The 18,918-nt window shown below is 37.9% G+C and overlaps 1 protein-coding gene across 3 annotated transcripts in view; it reads right to left on the reverse strand.

Moving 5' to 3' along the window:
- Positions 1–17,870, reverse strand: part of POLQ (polymerase (DNA directed), theta) — a 97,038-nt gene extending 79,168 nt beyond the window's left edge. Inside the window, exons 1-8 of one of the 3 annotated variants that reach the window (XM_005875363.2) lie at positions 17,644–17,870; positions 16,973–17,152; positions 15,065–15,195; positions 13,410–13,566; positions 10,912–11,020; positions 7,071–7,290; positions 4,482–4,629; positions 2,709–2,855 (exon numbers count right to left, since the gene is read on the reverse strand). In XM_005875363.2, the coding sequence (XP_005875425.1) occupies positions 2,709–2,855; positions 4,482–4,629; positions 7,071–7,290; positions 10,912–11,020; positions 13,410–13,566; positions 15,065–15,195; positions 16,973–17,152; positions 17,644–17,794 (1,243 nt within the window). In that variant the 5' untranslated portion in view covers positions 17,795–17,870. Of the gene's footprint in view, positions 1–2,708; positions 2,856–4,481; positions 4,630–7,070; positions 7,291–10,911; positions 11,021–13,409; positions 13,567–14,055; positions 14,161–15,064; positions 15,196–16,972; positions 17,153–17,275; positions 17,374–17,643 lie in introns of those variants that run through there. The other 2 variants (XM_014546990.1, XM_014546991.1) reach the window with 2 other exon arrangements.
- Between the last annotated feature and the right edge of the window lie 1,048 nt (positions 17,871–18,918).

Genomic DNA, 18,918 nt, shown 5'->3' on the forward strand with positions numbered 1-18,918 from the left:
GCGACCAGGCTGGCAGGGGGGGCAGTTAGAGGCAACCAGGCAGGTGAGCTATTAGGAGCCAGCAGTCCAGGATTGTGAGGGAGATGTCCAACTAAACCAGCAGTCAGACATCCCCTGAGGGGTCCCGGATTGGAGAGGGTGCAGACTGGGCTGAGGAGACCCCCCCATGCACGAATTTTGTGTACCGGGCCTCTAGTGATAAATAAATTGAAAATGTTAAATTCCTAATCTTAGAAACTATATATTCTTTTTTTTTTTTAAATATGTTTTAGCTCAACTGTAAAGCCACAACAGCTGGGCATAAACTATATATTCTTAATCATATCCTTGGCACATATAATCATGGAAAGATCACTTCCTGAAATAAATTATTTAATTCAGTGACTATCATAATCTTTGTAATTTTGACAACCTATGTAGTTAATTTTTAAACACTCTAGCCCTCTCAACACACAATATGACAATTTCTAAAACTAATTTTATTTTGATACATGTGTATGAATACTACTGTACTCCTTGAGATAAAAGAAGATACTCAGAGTGGCATAAAATTAAAGTAGCAAGTACAGTAGCCTCCCCTTATCTGAGGTCTTGCTTTCTATGATTTCAATTGTCTGCAGTCAACTGTGCTCTAAAAATATTAAATGAAAAATTTCAGAAATAAACAATTCCCACATTTTAAATTGCAAGCTGCTCCGAGTAGCATGATGAAATCTCACACCGTCTCCCTCCACCTGCCTGGGATGTGAATCATCCCTTTGTTCAGTGTATCCACACTACATACACTACCTGCCCATTAGTCACTTAGTGGCCATTTGGCTATCAGATTGACTCTCAGTGTTGCAGTACTTGTGTTCAAGTAACCCTTATTTTACTTAATAATGACCCCAAAGCACAAATGTGGTAATGGCAATTTGTATATGCCAAAGAGAAGCCATAAAGTACTTCCTGTAAGTGAAAAAGTGGAAGTTCTGCCCTAATAAGAAAAAAAACTGTACAGTCATGCGCTACGTAATGACATTTCGGTTCAATGATAGACCACACATACGATGGTGGTCCCATCTATAATAATAAAAGCGTAATATGCTAATTAGACCAGATGGCCAAACAACCTTCCAGATGACATTCTAGACAAAGCATGGGGCTGCGAAGGCTGAGGCAAGCCAGGGCTGCACGGGCCGAGCCCTTTGCACGAATTTTGTGCATTAGGCCTCTAGTAAGATTATAATGGAACTGAAAAATTCCTATCACCTAGTGTTGTCATAGCACAACACATTACTCATGTGTTTATACTAAGTGTAAACACTCCTACTGCACTGCCAGTCATATACAATTATGTACAGTACATAATACTTGATAATGATAATAATGATGATGTTACTGGTTTATGTACTTACTATACTATACTTTTCAATATTATTTTAGAATATGCTATTTATAAAAAATAGTTTACTGTTAAACAGTATGCCAAGTTACTCCAAGAGCAGCCTCATAGTCTCGTGTTTACCACATCTCTTGATTTCATCATTTTATCTTGTGCTTGATTTAATCTCATGTTGTTTTATAGATTCAGTGTAGCCCAAGGGCAAAGTGTTTATAAGTCACAGAAGTGTGTGAAACTAGAAGTGCCTAGTAATATCCTAGGCCTTCACAGTCACTCATCACTTACTCACTGACTCACCCAGAGCAACTTCCAGTCCTGCAAGCTCCATTCATGGTAATAGTATACCATTTTTTATCTCTATAGCATATTTTTACTGTACCTTTTCTATGTTTAGATATGTTTAGATACAAATACTTAGCACTATATTACAACTGCCTAGAACCATGGTCGGCAAACTGCGGCTCGTAAGCCAAATGCGGCTCTTTGGCCCCTTGAGTGTGGCTCTTCCTAAGCCTTAGGAGTACCCTAATTAAATTAATAACAATGTACCTACCTATATAGTTTAAGTTTAAAAAATTTGGCTCTCAAAAGAAATTTCAGTCGTTGTACTGTTGATATTTGGCTCTGTTGACTAATGAGTTTGCCAACCACTGGCCTAGAATGCTCAGTACAGTAACATGTTGTACAGGTTTATAGGCTAGAAACAACAGGCTATACCATATATCCTAGGTATAGAATAGACTATATCACCTAGGTTTGTGTAAGTGCACTCTATGATGTTTGCACAACAACAAAATTACCTAATGACACATTTCTCAGACTATGTCATTAAGCAGCACATAAATGTATGCTGAGGTTGCTAACATTTATGGTAAGAATGAATCTTCTATCCGTGAAACTGTACAGGAAAAAACAATGTGTGCTAGTTTTGCTGTCACATCTCAATTGCAAAAGTTAAGGACACAGTGTATGATAAGTACTTAGTTAAGTTGGAAAAGGCATTATATTTGTCGGTGGAGGACAAGAACAGAAAACGTGCTCTGATTGAGAGCAACATTTTGCATCAGAAAACAGTCTATATGAAGACTTTAGCAAGGGATCTCTGAAACAAGGGACACCAAGACATTTACTGCAAGTTAGGTTTACTATACAGATAAGTAAACCTATTTGTTTTACTCTTACTTAACCTTAATCATACAATTTATTAAAATGAAATCTAAGAGCATTAAGTGCAGTTAATAAGAAATCAAAGTATGTTAATACAAAAATGAAGAAACTGTGAGGATTTTTAAAGGGGGCTTCTTAACATTATAAATATGGATACCTGCATGATGAAATGCTACTCCCCATGGTACAGTTTTTTGTAATATAGAGTCCAGTCCTGAAGGCGAATGTTTTAGCTGATCAATCACTTCAAGGAGGCCCTTTTGTTCCAGTATCACTGGTGAAAGTTCAGATGATTTTAGCAATCCTGTCACAAAAAAACATTATCAACACTGTTCACCTCTGTCTGGACTTCTTCGAGTGCTATCTGCTTAAGTCATTACAGAGCTAACCACAGGGGCAATGGTTCTGAAACTACTACATATAATAATTACCTTGACACCTTTTAAAAATCCTGATGACTGGCTCTCACCCCTGGACATTGTGATGTAATCACGTACAACCTATACATGAAGAATTTTAAAATCTCCCCACGTGATTCTAAAGTTCACCAATATTTAGGAAACACTGTATTACAGTGGGATCAGGCCCACAGGAGGGGACCAAAGGGACCAGCTGAAGGAAGGAGAGGATTATAGAGAACGACTACCACACACAGCCTAAAAATCAAAGTTCTTGCTCAAAGTGTGACCCACCAACCAGTGGTGTCAGAATCACTTAGGAGCCTAATTTTATGTGACAATTTTTCTGGCCTCTTTGGCACCAATGAGAGAATTAATCACATTACCTTCTGTTGTTGCCTCTGTGTAAACTTTTCCCCAGTGAAACCTTAACTTTCTGCAGAAACTGTTTTCTTACAGAATTTCCCAGAGTTTTGGGTTTCTGAAGTAGTAAAACTTCTCATAAAATACATTCTTACTTTTTAAGTTCTTAGATTACCTTTTCTTAAAAATGTTGAGGACCCACAAAGAGTTGCCAAGATTTTATTATGCTGACAATTAAAATTTTTTAAAATTATCATTGATCAATATTTTTATTTCAAAAGTCACTTCAACATTTTTAAATGTTACTAGGGATAATTTCAGAATTTAAACTTTAGCTTCATGAAAAATGTGCAGCCTGTCTTTACTTTTCTGGGGTTTCATCAAGTCTAAGGCTCTAGTCCAAGCACTAGGATTTGGGAACCACTGCTATAAACCAAAATAAAAGAACCTCAAGCAAAGAAAATAAAAATTTTTCTGGTTATTAAGGAATATAAGTTACCATGGTACAACATAAGGAATATAAGTTGGCAGAGTACATAAAGTATCAATTAAGAGAGAACTAGAAAAGACAATATAATATTGGACCAGAGCCTACCCAATATAAACTTCAGGCAAAGTTTACCTGTTGGAACTTAGCTTGAGATATCTATCACTCATCCTCATGATGCCACTGGCATAATGAAGTCATAAAATATTCTAATATCCTATGACTAGAACTGGTCTCTGTCATTCTTACACTTATCTTGGAACTCAAGGGACCATAGGACAGTAAAATAAAAAATATATACTAGTGGTTATAGCAATACACTCAGTAATAAAAAAGGAATAAACTGATAAATGTAACAATCTAGATGAAAATTAAAAATATCTTGCTGAGTGAAAGAAGTCAGACACAAAAAAGACACATACATACTATACAACTTCATTTATATGAAATTCTTACAAAAGGCACGACTAGTGTAGAATAACAGAAAGCAGATCAGTGGTTGCCTGGGGCTGGTGATAGAGGAAAATAACAAAAAAGCAAAAAAAAAAATATATTTAGGGTGATAAAAATGTTCTATATGTTGATTATAGTGGGTGTTAAACAGGTACATACGTGTTAACATTGATTAAACTATACACTTCAGCCCAGCCAGCATGGCTCGGTGATTCAATTAGTAACTTACCTTCAGCTTGATGGTGTAGATTGTAAAACTCATGGGCAATGATGTCTGCCAGCTTCTCACACCATTTCTTTGATGGACAGAAAAGTAATACTGAATGGTTTTCACGAATGGTCTCATAACATAAACTAACAACATGGTCCTCATCTCCCTAAGAAAAGAAAGAAATAGCCACTCTAGTGGTACTTTCAAAACATTTTCACATCAATTTAAAGTCATGCATTTTGCTTCATGGGGAATTGTTTTCTACTCAAAGGCATAATAAAAATCAGTTACAAAGTCAGTAACAAAACAAGAAGAAGAAAAAAAGAAATAAACCTCCTTATGATGCAAGGTGAGAAGGAAATAGTTTCTATTCACTTAGCTAATAGTTATTGACCTCCAACCCTCAGACAATGAGGATATAATGGTGAGCAAGAGAAAGTCAAAGTCCTATCTTCAAGGGGTTTAGGTTTCACTGCGGAAACATTAAATTACTAAACAAATAAATGTAAAATACACTCATAAAATGTACTATAAAAGCGTTTTATTATGTTTTGAGGCCTCATATTTGACATAAATTTGACAGAAAGATGTAAAAGAAAGGTTTCCCTGAGAAAATGATGATTGAGCTGAGATGTGAAGGAGGGGAGGCATTAGCTTAATCAAAGGTAAGTGAGGGACAGAGGAAACATTTCAGGCAGAACAAAGAATAGGTGAAAGCCCAGTGGTGACTCAGTGAGTTCTCAAAACTGGAAGGTCCATGTGTATAATTGAATTAATTCATCCATCCACTCACTCACTAAACAAATATTTACTATATGCCTGATACTGTTCTCAGCACTGGGGATGGAGAACAGAGAAGGGAAAAAAAAGCTCTGCCCTCAGAGTGTTTCTACTCCAATAAGAAGAGATAGATAATAACAAAAACAAGACAGGTAAAACATTTAGTATATTCAATTTTGAAAAGTGCTAAGAAAAAAAAAAATAAAACAGGGAAAATAGGGACCAGGAAGAGGAGGACACTGTAGTTGAGACAAGGTGGCTAGGGGGCCTAAGAACATGACATTTGAGTAAAGGTCCAAAGGTGAAGAGTAAACTATACTGCTGCCTGGTGGGGAAAGCATTCCAGACGAAGAGAGCCTGAGGTGGGAGATTCTTGGCATATTATTGAACAGCAATGGGGCTATGGAGGGAGTCAGAAGAAATATAGATGAGATTAGAGCACTAAGAGGGTGGGGGCAGATAATGTGGGCCTTGTAGGCTACTATGAAGACATTCTAAATGGCTTTCATTCTAAATGAAACAGGGAACATCACAAATTTTTTAGCAGAATACTTACATATTTGATGTTCATTTTAAATAGATCACAAGCTCCTGGTTTAGGCATAGATAGAAGGGGACCAGGTGGAAGGAAGCAGAGAGCAATTAGGAGGCTATTTCAATAATTCAGGTAAGAGTTGAAAGTAATTCAAAAAGGGTAGAGGCATAGACATGGTAACAGAAGAAAAAGATTGATAGAGGAGTAAATGAATGTTTACATATATAATTACTGAAGTAACCAAGTCATAGTCAAGTGAAATTTATCAAACAGAGCAAAGCAACTGAATCAGATTCCATATCGGGCATGCAGAGGCTACAAATGCATATCTATGAGGGTACTGACACATGAATTTAGTCCTGATCCCAGCTCTAAACTTACCCTTTGCTGGTTCTAATCAGAGACACAATTCTGCATAAAAATAGAAGATGCCTCATTTCACAGATGGTGAATCAGTTCTCTAACCTCAGGATTGAAGAATCAGGCTTTGCCTGGCCGGTGTCACTCAGTGGTTGAGTGTTGACCCAGGAACCAAGAGGTTACCAGTTCAATTCCCGATCAGGGCATATGCCCAGTAGGGGGTTTACAGGAGGCACCTGATAGATGAGGTTTCTCTCTCATTGATGTTTCTGTTTCTCTCTCTATCCCTCTCCCTTCCTCTCTCTCTAAAAATCATCAAAAATATGTATTTTTTTAAAGAATCAGGCTCAGAAAACCACTGTGAATTAAAACTTTTTAAGTGTATTTAGCCCTGACCGGTTTGGCTCAGCGGATAGAGCGTCGGCCTGCGGACTCAAGGGTCCCAGGTTCAATTCCAGTCAAGGGCATGAACCTTGGTTGCGGGCACATCCCCAGTAGGGGGCGTGCAAGAGGCAGCTGATCGATGTTTCTCTCTCATCGATGTTTCTAACTCTCTATCCCTCTCCCCTCCTCTCTGTAAAAAATCAATGAAATATATTTTTTTTAAAAAAGTGTATTTAGAGGTGTGGAAAGGAATTTATTGAGCACTTTCTAGATGCTAGACAATTTTTAAAAATCCTATTTCATTCTTATAATACTAAAGTATTATATTTCATTTTACACATGAAGACACTACATTCAGAGAGCTTTTGTGATTCAACTAATATCACAGCCGTATCAAGATAAATTAAGTAACAGAGGAAGGTCTGTCTGATGACAAAAATGATGTTTTTTCCCACTCTACTATATACTTAACCTACCCCTTAACAAAAGTTTAATTTTCGACATTAGTGTTTAGTACTGGTGGTAGTGAAGTAAAAATACTGACTTACCTTCACTTGTAGCATGGGTTGAAATTCCCTCACAAGCTTCATTGAAGAGTCATATATGGAATTTCCAATTTTTACTGACTCCACCAGTGGTACAGGACGAAAGTCGGTGTGGTAGAGTTCAGCATTCAACCAAGAAGCCACAAGCTCCAAATTGGGAAGAGTAGCACTCATGCCTATGATCTGCACGGCATAAGACAGAGGACTGGCTAAATCTGCTTGGCTGTGAAAAACAAATGAAATCAATGTCAAAAGATACATAGTATTAATTACAAATAGTGCTGCTAACAACATTTTTGGCCATGTCCCTTGGTGCCACATGCATACATTTCTTTAGGGTATACCTAGGAGCAAAATTACTGGGTCATAGATGATCTTCAATTTTCTTAATGTCCAACTATTCTCCAAAGAGACAGTACCAACGTGTTAGCCATTTTGGAGAGTGCATGGTAATGTCTCTTTGAAGAGGTAATTTACATTCCTTTGATTGCTAATCAGATTAAGCACCATTTCATGTTTATGGACTATTTCGATATCCTTATAAATGCCTGTTCAAGTACCTTACCAATTGATATATTGGGTTCTGTTCTTTCTTATTGATTTGTAGCATTTTTTAAATGTTCTGAATAATGGTTTTCTTTTTCATTAGTTTTTGCTTTTGTCTATTTCTTTCCTTCTACTTTCTGTGGCATTATTTTACAATTCTTTTTCTAAGTTCTTGAGATGGACAATTCATTAATTTTTCAATCACTCTTCTTCAAGAATGTATACATTTTATACTATAAATTTCCCTTTAAAAACAACTCTTGCTGCATTTCACGAGTTTTGTTAGGAAATATTTTTTATGATACTTTCAGTTCAAACTATCTTCCAATTTCTATTGTGATTACTTTTTTGACACAAAATGGATCAAAATGTATTTTTTAATTTCCAAACACAAGGGAATTTTCTAATATGCTTTTCTTATATTTATTTCTAGCTTAATTCCACTATTGTCAGAGAATATATTTTATTTGTTTATTGATATATTTACTTATTGGTTTTGTTACTTACCTGTAAACTGGACTGGATCCTACCATCTTGCACATTTTGTCATTCCTTACCAAATTCTCAATTCTTCTAGTTTCCTCCATTATCTAGCTACAACTAATGTTTCTTTTTTTTTTGCTTTTTATTGAATTTATTGGGGTAACATTGATTAAGAAAATTATACAAGTTTCAGGTGCACAATTCTACAACACATCACCTGTAGACTGTATTGTGTGTTCATTACCCCAAGTTAAGAAAACATATTTTAAATAACTTAAATCCTTTAAAATATGTTGCTTTAAGGACCAGCACATGGTAAAATTTTTTGGTAAATGTTCCATGTATAACTGAAAAAACATGTTTATGCTTTTATTTGGAAGTTGTTCTACATTCATCCATTAGGTCAAATTTGCTAATTGTATTAGTTATATCCCTACTGATTTACAGTACTGCAGGAGATGTGTTAAAAATCTCTCTACACTGAGCCCTGGCCAATGTTGCTCAGTTGGCTGGGCATCGTCCCATGCACCAGAAGGTTGCTGGTTCAATTCCCAGTCAGGGAACATGCCCGGGTTTTGGGTCAATTCCTGGTGGGGGTATGTGAGAGGCAGCTGATCAATGTTTCTGCGTCTCTCTTCCTCTCTCTCTAAGAAAATAAATAAAATAAAAACCTTAGCTCAGCCATTGTGGCTCATTGGTTAAGCATCAACCCATAAACCAGGAGGTCACAGTTCGATTCTCAGTCAGGGCACATGCACAGGTTGGGGGATCTGTCCCCAGTTGGGGGCTTGCAGGAGGCAGCCAATTGATGATACTCTCTCATCAGGGATGTTTCGCCCTCTCCCTTCCTCTCTCCGAAATCAATAAAAATAAAAATCTTAAATTGAAAAAAAAATCTTTCTAAACTGAAAGAGAAGAGCTCCCAGATGGAAAGAATCTATTGAGTATCCAGCACATGAATGAAAATAAACCAACACCAAGACACATCAATATGAAATTTCACAACACTGCGGAAGAAAAGAAGTTCCTAAAAACTGTCAGAGAAAATGAAAATATTTATACAAAGGATAAGGGATAAGCATGACATTGAGTTTCTCAATAGTTATGAGAAAATAATGTCTTGAAAACTCTAATTTTTTTAAACCTTGACTTTTTCTAAATTTTTAATTTCTTATTGTTGAAAGTATTACATGTCTCCTTTTAAACCTTGACTTTTATACCTACCCGTGGTTGGCAAACTGTGTCTCACGAGCCACATGTGGCTCTTTGGCCCCTTGAGTGTGGCTCTTCCACAAAATACCACAAAACACCACATGCGGGAGTGCACGTACAGTGCGATTGAAACTTCTCGGCCCATGCGCAGAAGTCGGTATTTTGAGGAAAAGCCACTCTCAAGGGGCCAAAGAGCCGCATGTGGCTCGCGAGCAGCAGTTTGCCGACCATTGACCTAGACAATCTATGAAATAACTGTAAGGCATTTTCAGACATGCAATTTTTTAAAAAATTTATACTCACAAAAGCTTATACTCTGAAATAAAGTGAAACCTCCTGAAAGATGCCCCCACTAAAATGAGGAAGTAAATCAAGAGAAAAAGCCAGGTAACCCCAAAAAGGCGGCTCTAACTCAAGCACAAAGCTATGGGAATGGCCCCACTGGTATGACTCATTTAGTTGGAGCATTGTCCAGTACACTGAAAGATCGTGGGCTTGATTCCCAGTCAGGTTAGGGCACAAACCCAGGACAAACTGGGGTGCGTATGGATCAATATAGATCCATGTTTCTCTCTCTTTCTCCCTCTCTCTTCCTCTCTCTCTCGAATCAATAAAAGCACATCCTCAGGTGAGGATCAAAAAAAAAAAAAGAGAGAGAGAGAGCTAGATCTTCATTTTCCATATAAGAAGTCCACATATAATGTTAAAACTAAAAACTCAAGTAGCTGCATTTAGAGATACCACTGTAAATAAAATTTGCATAAAGCTGTAAGAATTGAAACTAGTTGCCTCTGAGAAGTGGGAGAGAAAAATATATTACTTTTAAAAATTATCCTTGACTGGCCCTGGCAGGGTAGCTCAGTGGGTTAGAACATCGTCCAATACACCAAGGTTGCGGGTTTGATCTTCCATCAGGGCACATACAAGAAGCAACCAATGAATGCATAAATAAGTGAAACAACAAAATGATGTTTCTTTCTTTTTCTCTCCCCCCCTCCCTTCCTTCTTCTCTCTCTCTCAAATCAAATTTTTTAAAAAGTACAAATTAGCCTTGACTACTTCAGTAAGATATGTGTGTAACTAAAAAAATATAAAAACTGGATTTAAAAAATTCTATCATACTCTTAGTCTCATGGAGGTCAGCGGTGAGTGTAACTCTCGTCTCCGGTTCCTTTCAGTGAGGAGGTGACCCGGGTGGCCAGGGTGAGGATAGGCTCGCCTTGCTTCCCCTCAAGCTTTGCTGCCACAACCTCCTCTGTTCCCCGTGGCCAGAACAGAGAAGTAGAGCAGCTCTTGGCAACCCAGGGAGCGGGCAGCCCTGCCCATCCCAGAGCCATGCAAGGCACAGAAAATAATAATAATAATAATAGTAATTCTATCACAAAAGTGGTCAGCAGTCAAAAATTAAGAATGTTTACAAAATAATCTAAAATATTTCCCATCCTTAAGTAGTTATTTGGAACAAAAATGAACTACTATGAGTTTGTACTAAATAAATACTACTCTCCTTTAATTTATGTAACTCGGATTTATTATGAACTTTTGCAGACACTTTCTCAACGTTGTTTAGAATCTCAGGAATGTAGTTATTTCAGATACTCACCAAGATGCTGATTTCTGAGTAATATAGCAAATCTTGGTCAGCAAAAGTTCCAGCAGATACCCTCGGTGAGAGTCTCCCAGCATATGCAATTCATCCACAACCACCGTTCCTAAAGAGATTTTCCAGATACTAGCTTTTACAGAATTCCACAAGTCCAAGAAGAATTTTAAAGACTCAATATCTTATATCTTATGCAGTCAGTAGCTATGATTCAATATATTACTGGTCATACAAATTTCTAATCATAAAACAAAAACCAGATTCCACATAATGGATAATTCTTTTTTTAACATGTTTTATTGTTGACACTATTACAAATATCTCCCATTTTCCCCCCTTTACCCCCCTCGTCCCATTCCCTACCCTCCCTCCCAGGTGGATAATTCTTTTCTAAGATTTTTTGGGTATCATAATGCTGGAAGCCGGTCCATTCTTGCTGCTTGACACAGTCGCTGCAGGAAAGAAACATCTGCACAGCATATGTTTCAAGGGACCTGGCATATATAGCATATTGTTCTTAATATGTTTGCTCTCCTCAGGGCCATGTGTTTTAACCAAGGTCACCTCTCCGAGAAAGGTTGTTTCCCCAGGTGGGGATTTTTCCCTGAGGTTAGGGAGGGGATACAACCCCTTAACTAAGTGCCAGGCGGGTAGTTAATCACTTTAACTACAAACAATCACGCTTAAGCTACATAATCTTTACTCCCTGGAATGGAGATAAGAGACGCCCTAACCTTTGCAATAGAAATTGACAGGATTAAAATCGACTGGTATAAATACAGATGTAACAAGACAATAAACATCAGATCCTGATCAGATCCTAACCAGAACTTGGCTGGAGATCCCGACCAGAACTTTGGCTGGAGATCCTGGCTAGAGGTCCTGACTAGGCTGCTGATCAACTGAAGGCTGTCTCCGTGTCATTCCTTCTTCGCCGACTCCGTCCACACCTTTGGGGACCCCTGGACCCGCTGGGGTTGGACCCCAGCATCATAAGTGCTCCCACTACAATGTATTCTGAATCTAAAAATCAATGATTAGCTAAACTCAGGGCTAAATCAGGGAACACTGCCTCTTATTACTCAGACACTTTTTAATTGATAATCTTGTAGAAATTTATGTACAACGAGATATCAAAGACATCTATGATAGTTAGTCAGTGTATTGACTTTTCTATGGGAAAAACAACCAGGGCAATAATAATGATGTTAGAAAGTGACTTAGAAAAACAGAATCAAATCAAGAAAGAAATGATTTTAAGGGATAGTTCTGTTCAATTGTGGTAGATGAATGAGACACCCTATTACAAAACATAAATAGGGTCATAAACCCCTTCTCTACTGCTTGGAGAATCAAACCAGTCTTTGCACTTGGAATAATGTGGAAGAATTACTGAAAATTTAGTATCAACCAATGCCTTCTTCAGGTAAACGTTTACATAACATCATAGTTTCCACATGCACTGGTGTCCCCTCCCAACAAATCCTACCCACCAAAATCAAGATCTTTCAGACCATTTCCTGACACATGGTGCTCCTTTTCCTCATTAGTAAGCTATCTCCAAATTATACTGTATGATGAGTTATTTCAGTATTTATTCATTCATTCATCCAAAAGATGTTATGCTACCTAGTGTGCCAGGCATTGTGCTAGGCATATTGCCAGGCACATTGGCTATAACACTTAATAAAATTCTATTGCAATCCCTCAAGATATTTAAAGTCCAATGGGGTGACAAGAAATGACAATTCTGACACAAACTGATAAATGTGATTTCTTTTTCCAAACTTTATACAGCAGATCCCAAGTCTTATTAATCTCTGATTACACTCCCCACCTCTACCCTACTGCAACTTTATCATTTAAATTCACCAGAATCTCAAGAAGTAGCTGATATTCTTGCTGCTTCTGTTGCTGCTAAAATAATTCTCTTCCTGTTACTACCTCAACATAGGGACCTGTCCTAAGTGGTATTTAAAAAAAACACACAAAAAACATTTAAGGTAGAAAAATCTTCCTAGAGTCACAAGCTCAAACACAATGTCAGTTTCTGTAGCTCTCTACCATTTCTCTGCTAAAAGGTAGCCTCTGAGTACAGGCCTAATCTAGATACCATAGCACCAGAATATAATTAATACACATATACACTAATTGCATAGATGGCAGATCCAGCCCCAGCATGCCTCCTTCTATTGCAGGTAAAGTTTAGACAGGAAAGAAGCAATGAGAAATGACTTGAGGGCTCAAGGATATCCTCTATGTTTTGTAAAGGGCAAAAATACAAGGAAGTGGAGTCAATAACAGCAGCAGAACACAAAACATTTTCCCCCACCCCCACCTGTAATGTTGCTAACATTACAAATGCCAATACTCACCTCCAGAAGCAGATGATAGACAGTAGAAGAAAACATGGGACATAACAGAAATCACAACAGCTCCACTCCATTCCACCAAAAAATAACAATATAAAGTATTTGCTTATTTCCTAATTTTCTTACCTAATAAATCCATCTTATTTTCTTCTATGAGGCGATTGATCAGACCATTGGCTCTCTCAATTGTGCAGACAGCAATATCCAAGGAAGAGAAATGCCCTTTTGGAGAAGTACTGCCCATATAACCATCTACTTTTATTCCTACTTCCTGAAAAAGACTCTGAATTGAGTAAGAAGAAACAATACCGGTGAAAATATTTTATATTCATGATTTGTAGATTGATTCTATTCCAGATCATAGATATAAGTATCTAACATTAAGTATTTATCAGATTACTGTTAGTTTTTCCTGGACAGGACACACTGGTTCTTTCTACAATCATATACTTTAAAAATGAAGTTTAGAATTGGTAAAACTCAATAGAGTCAAATAAAATTAAGTATGCCATTTTAATGACAGCATTTTATAATCAAAGCAGTTGAGCTATTTATAGAAATTAAAATTGGAGAAAAACCACCTTACGCACTAACACTTTTGATCTAACAAACAAACAAGAAACTAGCTCTTTCTTTAATGCTAATGTAACACTTCAAGAAACAAATTTATTCCACTAACTTTTATATAATGGAATAAAAGTTTTCAAAATTCAAATGCAGTGGGACTTTCATGTTTTGTTTTGTTTTTTAGTTTAACTTTTAACTAACATACCTTCTCAATAATAAGGATCCTTTCATCATTTTGTTACTTTGGTCTAAGTTGAGAGGATGTTACCATGTAGGACCAGCTTTGTTGGCTATTTGGCCTCTGAAATAACTGTTAAAAAGATTTATAGAACCATAGAACTTTAGAGCTTTTCATTCAGTAAAATATTTCTGAGTGTTTATTGAGTTAACCCACAGTACTAGGATTAACATCTTTATTTGACCAATGAAAAAAAACTGAGGCCCAACAAATTATGTGCCTGGCCTGAAGACATAGTTAGTGGCAAAACTGGGACTAGAACCCAGAGTTTTTGGATTACCAGTACAATAATCTTGCCATTCCAACAGCATATTTTTTTCACAGTCATGGGGGGGTGGGGTGGAGGTGGTAGAGAGCATAGAGGGGGTAAAAGGTGGTGAGGGAAAAAAATTTAACTTAAATTCATGTAAAAAATAATAAATTTATTCTATTTAATAAAATACTGTATTTGTAAAAATGCCCTAAAAAAATCAGTGATACTCAAACAAAAAATGTTGTTACTCATTTTTGCAGAACAAAGGAACAGATCACAAGCCTGGAACTTTACCTGGGACTTAAGCACTAATAAATCTTGTTCTTCATCCCCTGAATGTTTCCAAAGGACCCCTCAGATAGGATGAGATATGCTTCCTTAAACATTCTTTCCTTTCCATGCTTCAGTCTAGTCCTACTATTCAGTTAAAATGCTGACTCTTAATTTGCATGTTTATATGCTAGTAGTATTCTATTCTATTCCATCACTTCCTGAGGAAAAGTTTATCGATTTTAACAGTGTTCAGCAATTACTCTTAATTTGATGGCCCGTTCTCCTTCATGCACATTTCCCTTCATAAATGGGCAATACTGAAAGTTACATTGGGATGCAATAAAATAAACTTTATTTCCACTTGCTTTTATAATTCTATTTCAAATGAATAAACCATGGATACCAATAACAAGCGTTATCACAATTCCAAACTTAGTACAAAAACATTACCTGGAGATAGTATTTCTTCTCTTTAGCCACAGACACAAAAGGCAGAATAAACAAAGCTTTCTTCCGCATTTCCAAAACCCGCTTCAAAATAAGTAATTCAGCAACAAGAGTCTTCCCAGCACTTGTAGGAGCTAAAACGTGTTATTCCACAAGGTTATCAAAAAAAGAAAAAAATATTTTATATACTGCATTAAAAAAGTTTTAAACCATATCCACTAACTACAGAGCTTAAGACTACCTTACCATTAAGGCCCAACAAGCATTTGAAACCTTTATATCCTTAAATGCCCCTGACTTTAAACTAGCTCTCTGAAATCTCACACTTAAAAGAGAGAATTATTAAACAACTCCTTATATCAACAATAAATAATAAATATTGAGTACCTAGTTTGTACTTAAACATCCTTTCCTTTGAGACTGAATGGCTAAAAGCCCTCCCTTGGGAAAGCAGATGAACAACTTTTATATACTGAGATAGGAACTATGCTATAATTTGAGTGAGAGGAGCTGTAAGGAAGTTTATTAAAAGGAAACAGCTTATGAAAAGGGAAGAAGGGAAGAGGCAAGGAATGCCAAGCAAAAAAAAAACCAGCATGTGCAAACACATGGAGGAAAGCCTGGCATGTTCAGATGACAGTAATTTATTTAGTAAGCCTGAAATATAAAACAAGTAGGGGAGTGAAAACAGAGATATGAATGTGCCACACAAAAAAGAGTTTCATAACCCCATCATGAAAGGAATTTAGAATTTATTCTGAAAGCAATTCAGAGCAACCATGAGTTTTATGAAAAAGAGTGACAAGATCATATTTGTACTCTATGGGGATCACTTTGACTGCAGAAGCAGAGCAAGACCAGAAAGAAAAAAATAAACTAGTTATAAGGCTATTGCATAATCTAGAAGAAAGATAATAGTGAGCATAATCTAGAAAAGAGATAAAGAAAGATAGTAAAATAGGTAATGGACTTGGAACAGAAAGAGATAGTCAGAATCAGTTATTAGAAGTTATAGACACTGGGCATAGTGATTAATTGACATGAATTGGTGACCAGAGTTATGAAGACACACAAATTTTGGTTTTAAGCAACTGAAATGATCAGGCCACTCAACCACTACCACAAGTTCACATTTACTGTGTACTTTCTATGTGCCAAAAAGCTGTGCTAAGTGCCCTCTCATGCTCTCTCTCTCTCTCTAGTGATTTGCAAGGTTACACAGCCAATACATGGTAGAGACAGTTTTCAAACCCAACCAGTCTGACTCCACAGCCTGAAATTATATCTACTGACAAGTTATCTACTTTTTGCAGCAATTACAAAAAATCTGATGACTCACAATTTCAGAGAACTAAGGAAGTACATTTTACCAATGAATTAATTCCTAAAGTCAGTATAGCAAGTTCCTCACCCTACACATAGTGCAGGTGACCTGTCCACCTCGCCTGTTAAAAGTATGCATGTCAGAGTTGCCCTTGAAAGCCCATATAAATTTTCTATAAAGTATATTACATATGGTTTTATGTATTCAATCCTGTACAAACAGGTCAATTTATATGCATATAATTTATAATGTTCATAAACTGAAAAACAATTGAGACTGGAGGAAGAGCACATTGCACATTTACTCTGGGACATAAGTTTGTTGAGAGGAATGGCAAGCAGAATAGCTCTCTTTAAGTTGTCTTTTTTCCTTCCCCAACCCAGCCATATAATGGATTTTGCATAACTTAAATATGCATATGAGACTCCACTTTTCATATATATTTTAAGATTTTTTTCTAGTTATAAAGCACTGTCTCAACCACCTTTTTTTTTAAAAAAAAAAAACACCCATAACTACCTCAATAGAGTATTCACTTTCATAATGCCTTTAAAATAAAAGAAATTAATTTGCACAAATTTAAATACCTGAATAGACTAAATTCTTTCCTTCCAGAACTTCTCCAAGCAAAAGACACTCTGCCTGCCATTTAAACATCTTTTTTACACCGAAATTGTGATATTTCTCTAGAACCGCTGTAGGAAGTCCCCAATTTGCCAACAGCAGCTTGTCTAGTTGATCATCAGGAACTGTTTGCTTGCATCCCCCTTTCAGGAAAAAAAGGAAAAAGTTAACTAATAGTTGAATTTCACTTAACATATGACATCCGCGGTGAGCCCTCCGCTGTACTTTGGAACTCCTGCGTCGGTATGAAGCCATATAAAGCACACCTGCCATAAAGCACGTCCAGTGAGGATCTGTAAGGAGTACTGGGCGCTTTTAGGAGCGAGCCTTCTACAGGGGACAAGATTTGGCCAACCAGGAAGCTGTTTCTGCAAAGCTCGAAAGACCCAGAAAACACTTGAATGTTACTACCACGCGGTCGCCGAAGATAAGCTGAAAAGCATGCTCTTGTCTGAACGGAAAGTGACCTGCCACGCCGGCCCCGAGTCACAAACTGAGACGATGACTTAGAAACCTAGTAGATCGTTTCTAAGAAACTTAGAAAACAAGCAAGCTCCTCGCGGGCCGGACACCTCCCTACACAGAGCGCAGCTGACCTGCCCACCTCGCCCCTGTCCCAGAGGCCTGGGAGTACCTGCTGCTGCGGCCACGCGGCGGCCACTGTCCTGGAGCACCGGCTCCGAGGGCAGCAGGCGGCTGTCACTGCGGTCAGCGCTGCTTCCCAAGAAGGAGTCCGAGTCTGATGTTGAACGCCGCCGCTTCCCACCCCGGCGCGGAAGACTCATCGCGAACCCCTCCCGGCTGTTCAGCGACAGCCACAGTTCCAGCGTCCTCCCCTTCGGGAGAAACCCGGCCGGGTGACAGGTGTGCCTGTCATCTTCCCGCCGCGGTCTTCAAACGCAGCCTCCCGGCCCGCCCCGGAACCATCGAGTTCTCAGTAATGAGAGTAACCTGCGGACCATAGAGTCGCGGGGAGGGAGCGGCTCTCGCTGGCGCCTCAGACCTCCCGCCTCCGTGGTTGGCTAGTGTGGGTTCAAAGAGGCAGGGGAAAGACTTGGCGTATGTAATCTGCATTTATAACCAGACTGGCTAAACATTATGTTTTCGACCATTTGAATAGCAAGGTTTACTAACTTCGTAAAATGAGCTGTCCGTAATAGGTAGATCAAAGGAAGTAAATCCTCTTAACACATTGATATATATATATTTTTAAATCATGATACATTAGGTGTGCAAAGCATACAAATAAAACCTAAGATTTCTAATGGAGTGGAATCTGCTCCTCCTAGCGTGTGATAGTAGGGCAGAGGCTATTTCTTTACACGATGCCACTGTAGCCATCGCACACTGTGGGTACAACTGTGATGGGGAGTTGTACCCCTCATCAGGGGTCGCCTAAGACCATCCTGCATATCAGATATTTACATTACGATTCATAATAGTAGCAACATTACAGTTATGAAGTAGCAACGAAAATAATCTTATATTTGGGTCACAACATGAGGAACTGTATTTAAAGGGCCAGAAGGTTGAGAACCACTTAGATGGCTGTTTGAACGCTGCAAGGAAAGGACCTGCGTGTGCCTGAATGATCATTGTGATCCAAGAGTTTGTTCATGGATTCTACCTTGCCACATATCAAATGAGCTCTGCATGTAAAACTGCTGCCGGCTCATTACCTAGTTGCGAAATCCGTTTCACCAGGCAAACCTAGTAAATGAAATACAGCACCTCTCAAAAGGACCAGTCCAACAAAAAAGACTCTAATAAAGTCTGGGAAATACCACTTGAGTGTCAATTCTCCTGTGAAAACATACCCTATTAAAATACATTGTTTTGCCCCAGCCGGGTACTCAGTTAATTTCAGCATTGTCCCCATATGCCAAGGTTGCGATTCCATCTCTGGTCA

This window comes from Myotis brandtii, unplaced genomic scaffold, assembly GCF_000412655.1.
Source record: "Myotis brandtii unplaced genomic scaffold, ASM41265v1 scaffold46, whole genome shotgun sequence".
In the NCBI taxonomy this organism is placed as follows: domain Eukaryota; kingdom Metazoa; phylum Chordata; class Mammalia; order Chiroptera; family Vespertilionidae; genus Myotis; species Myotis brandtii.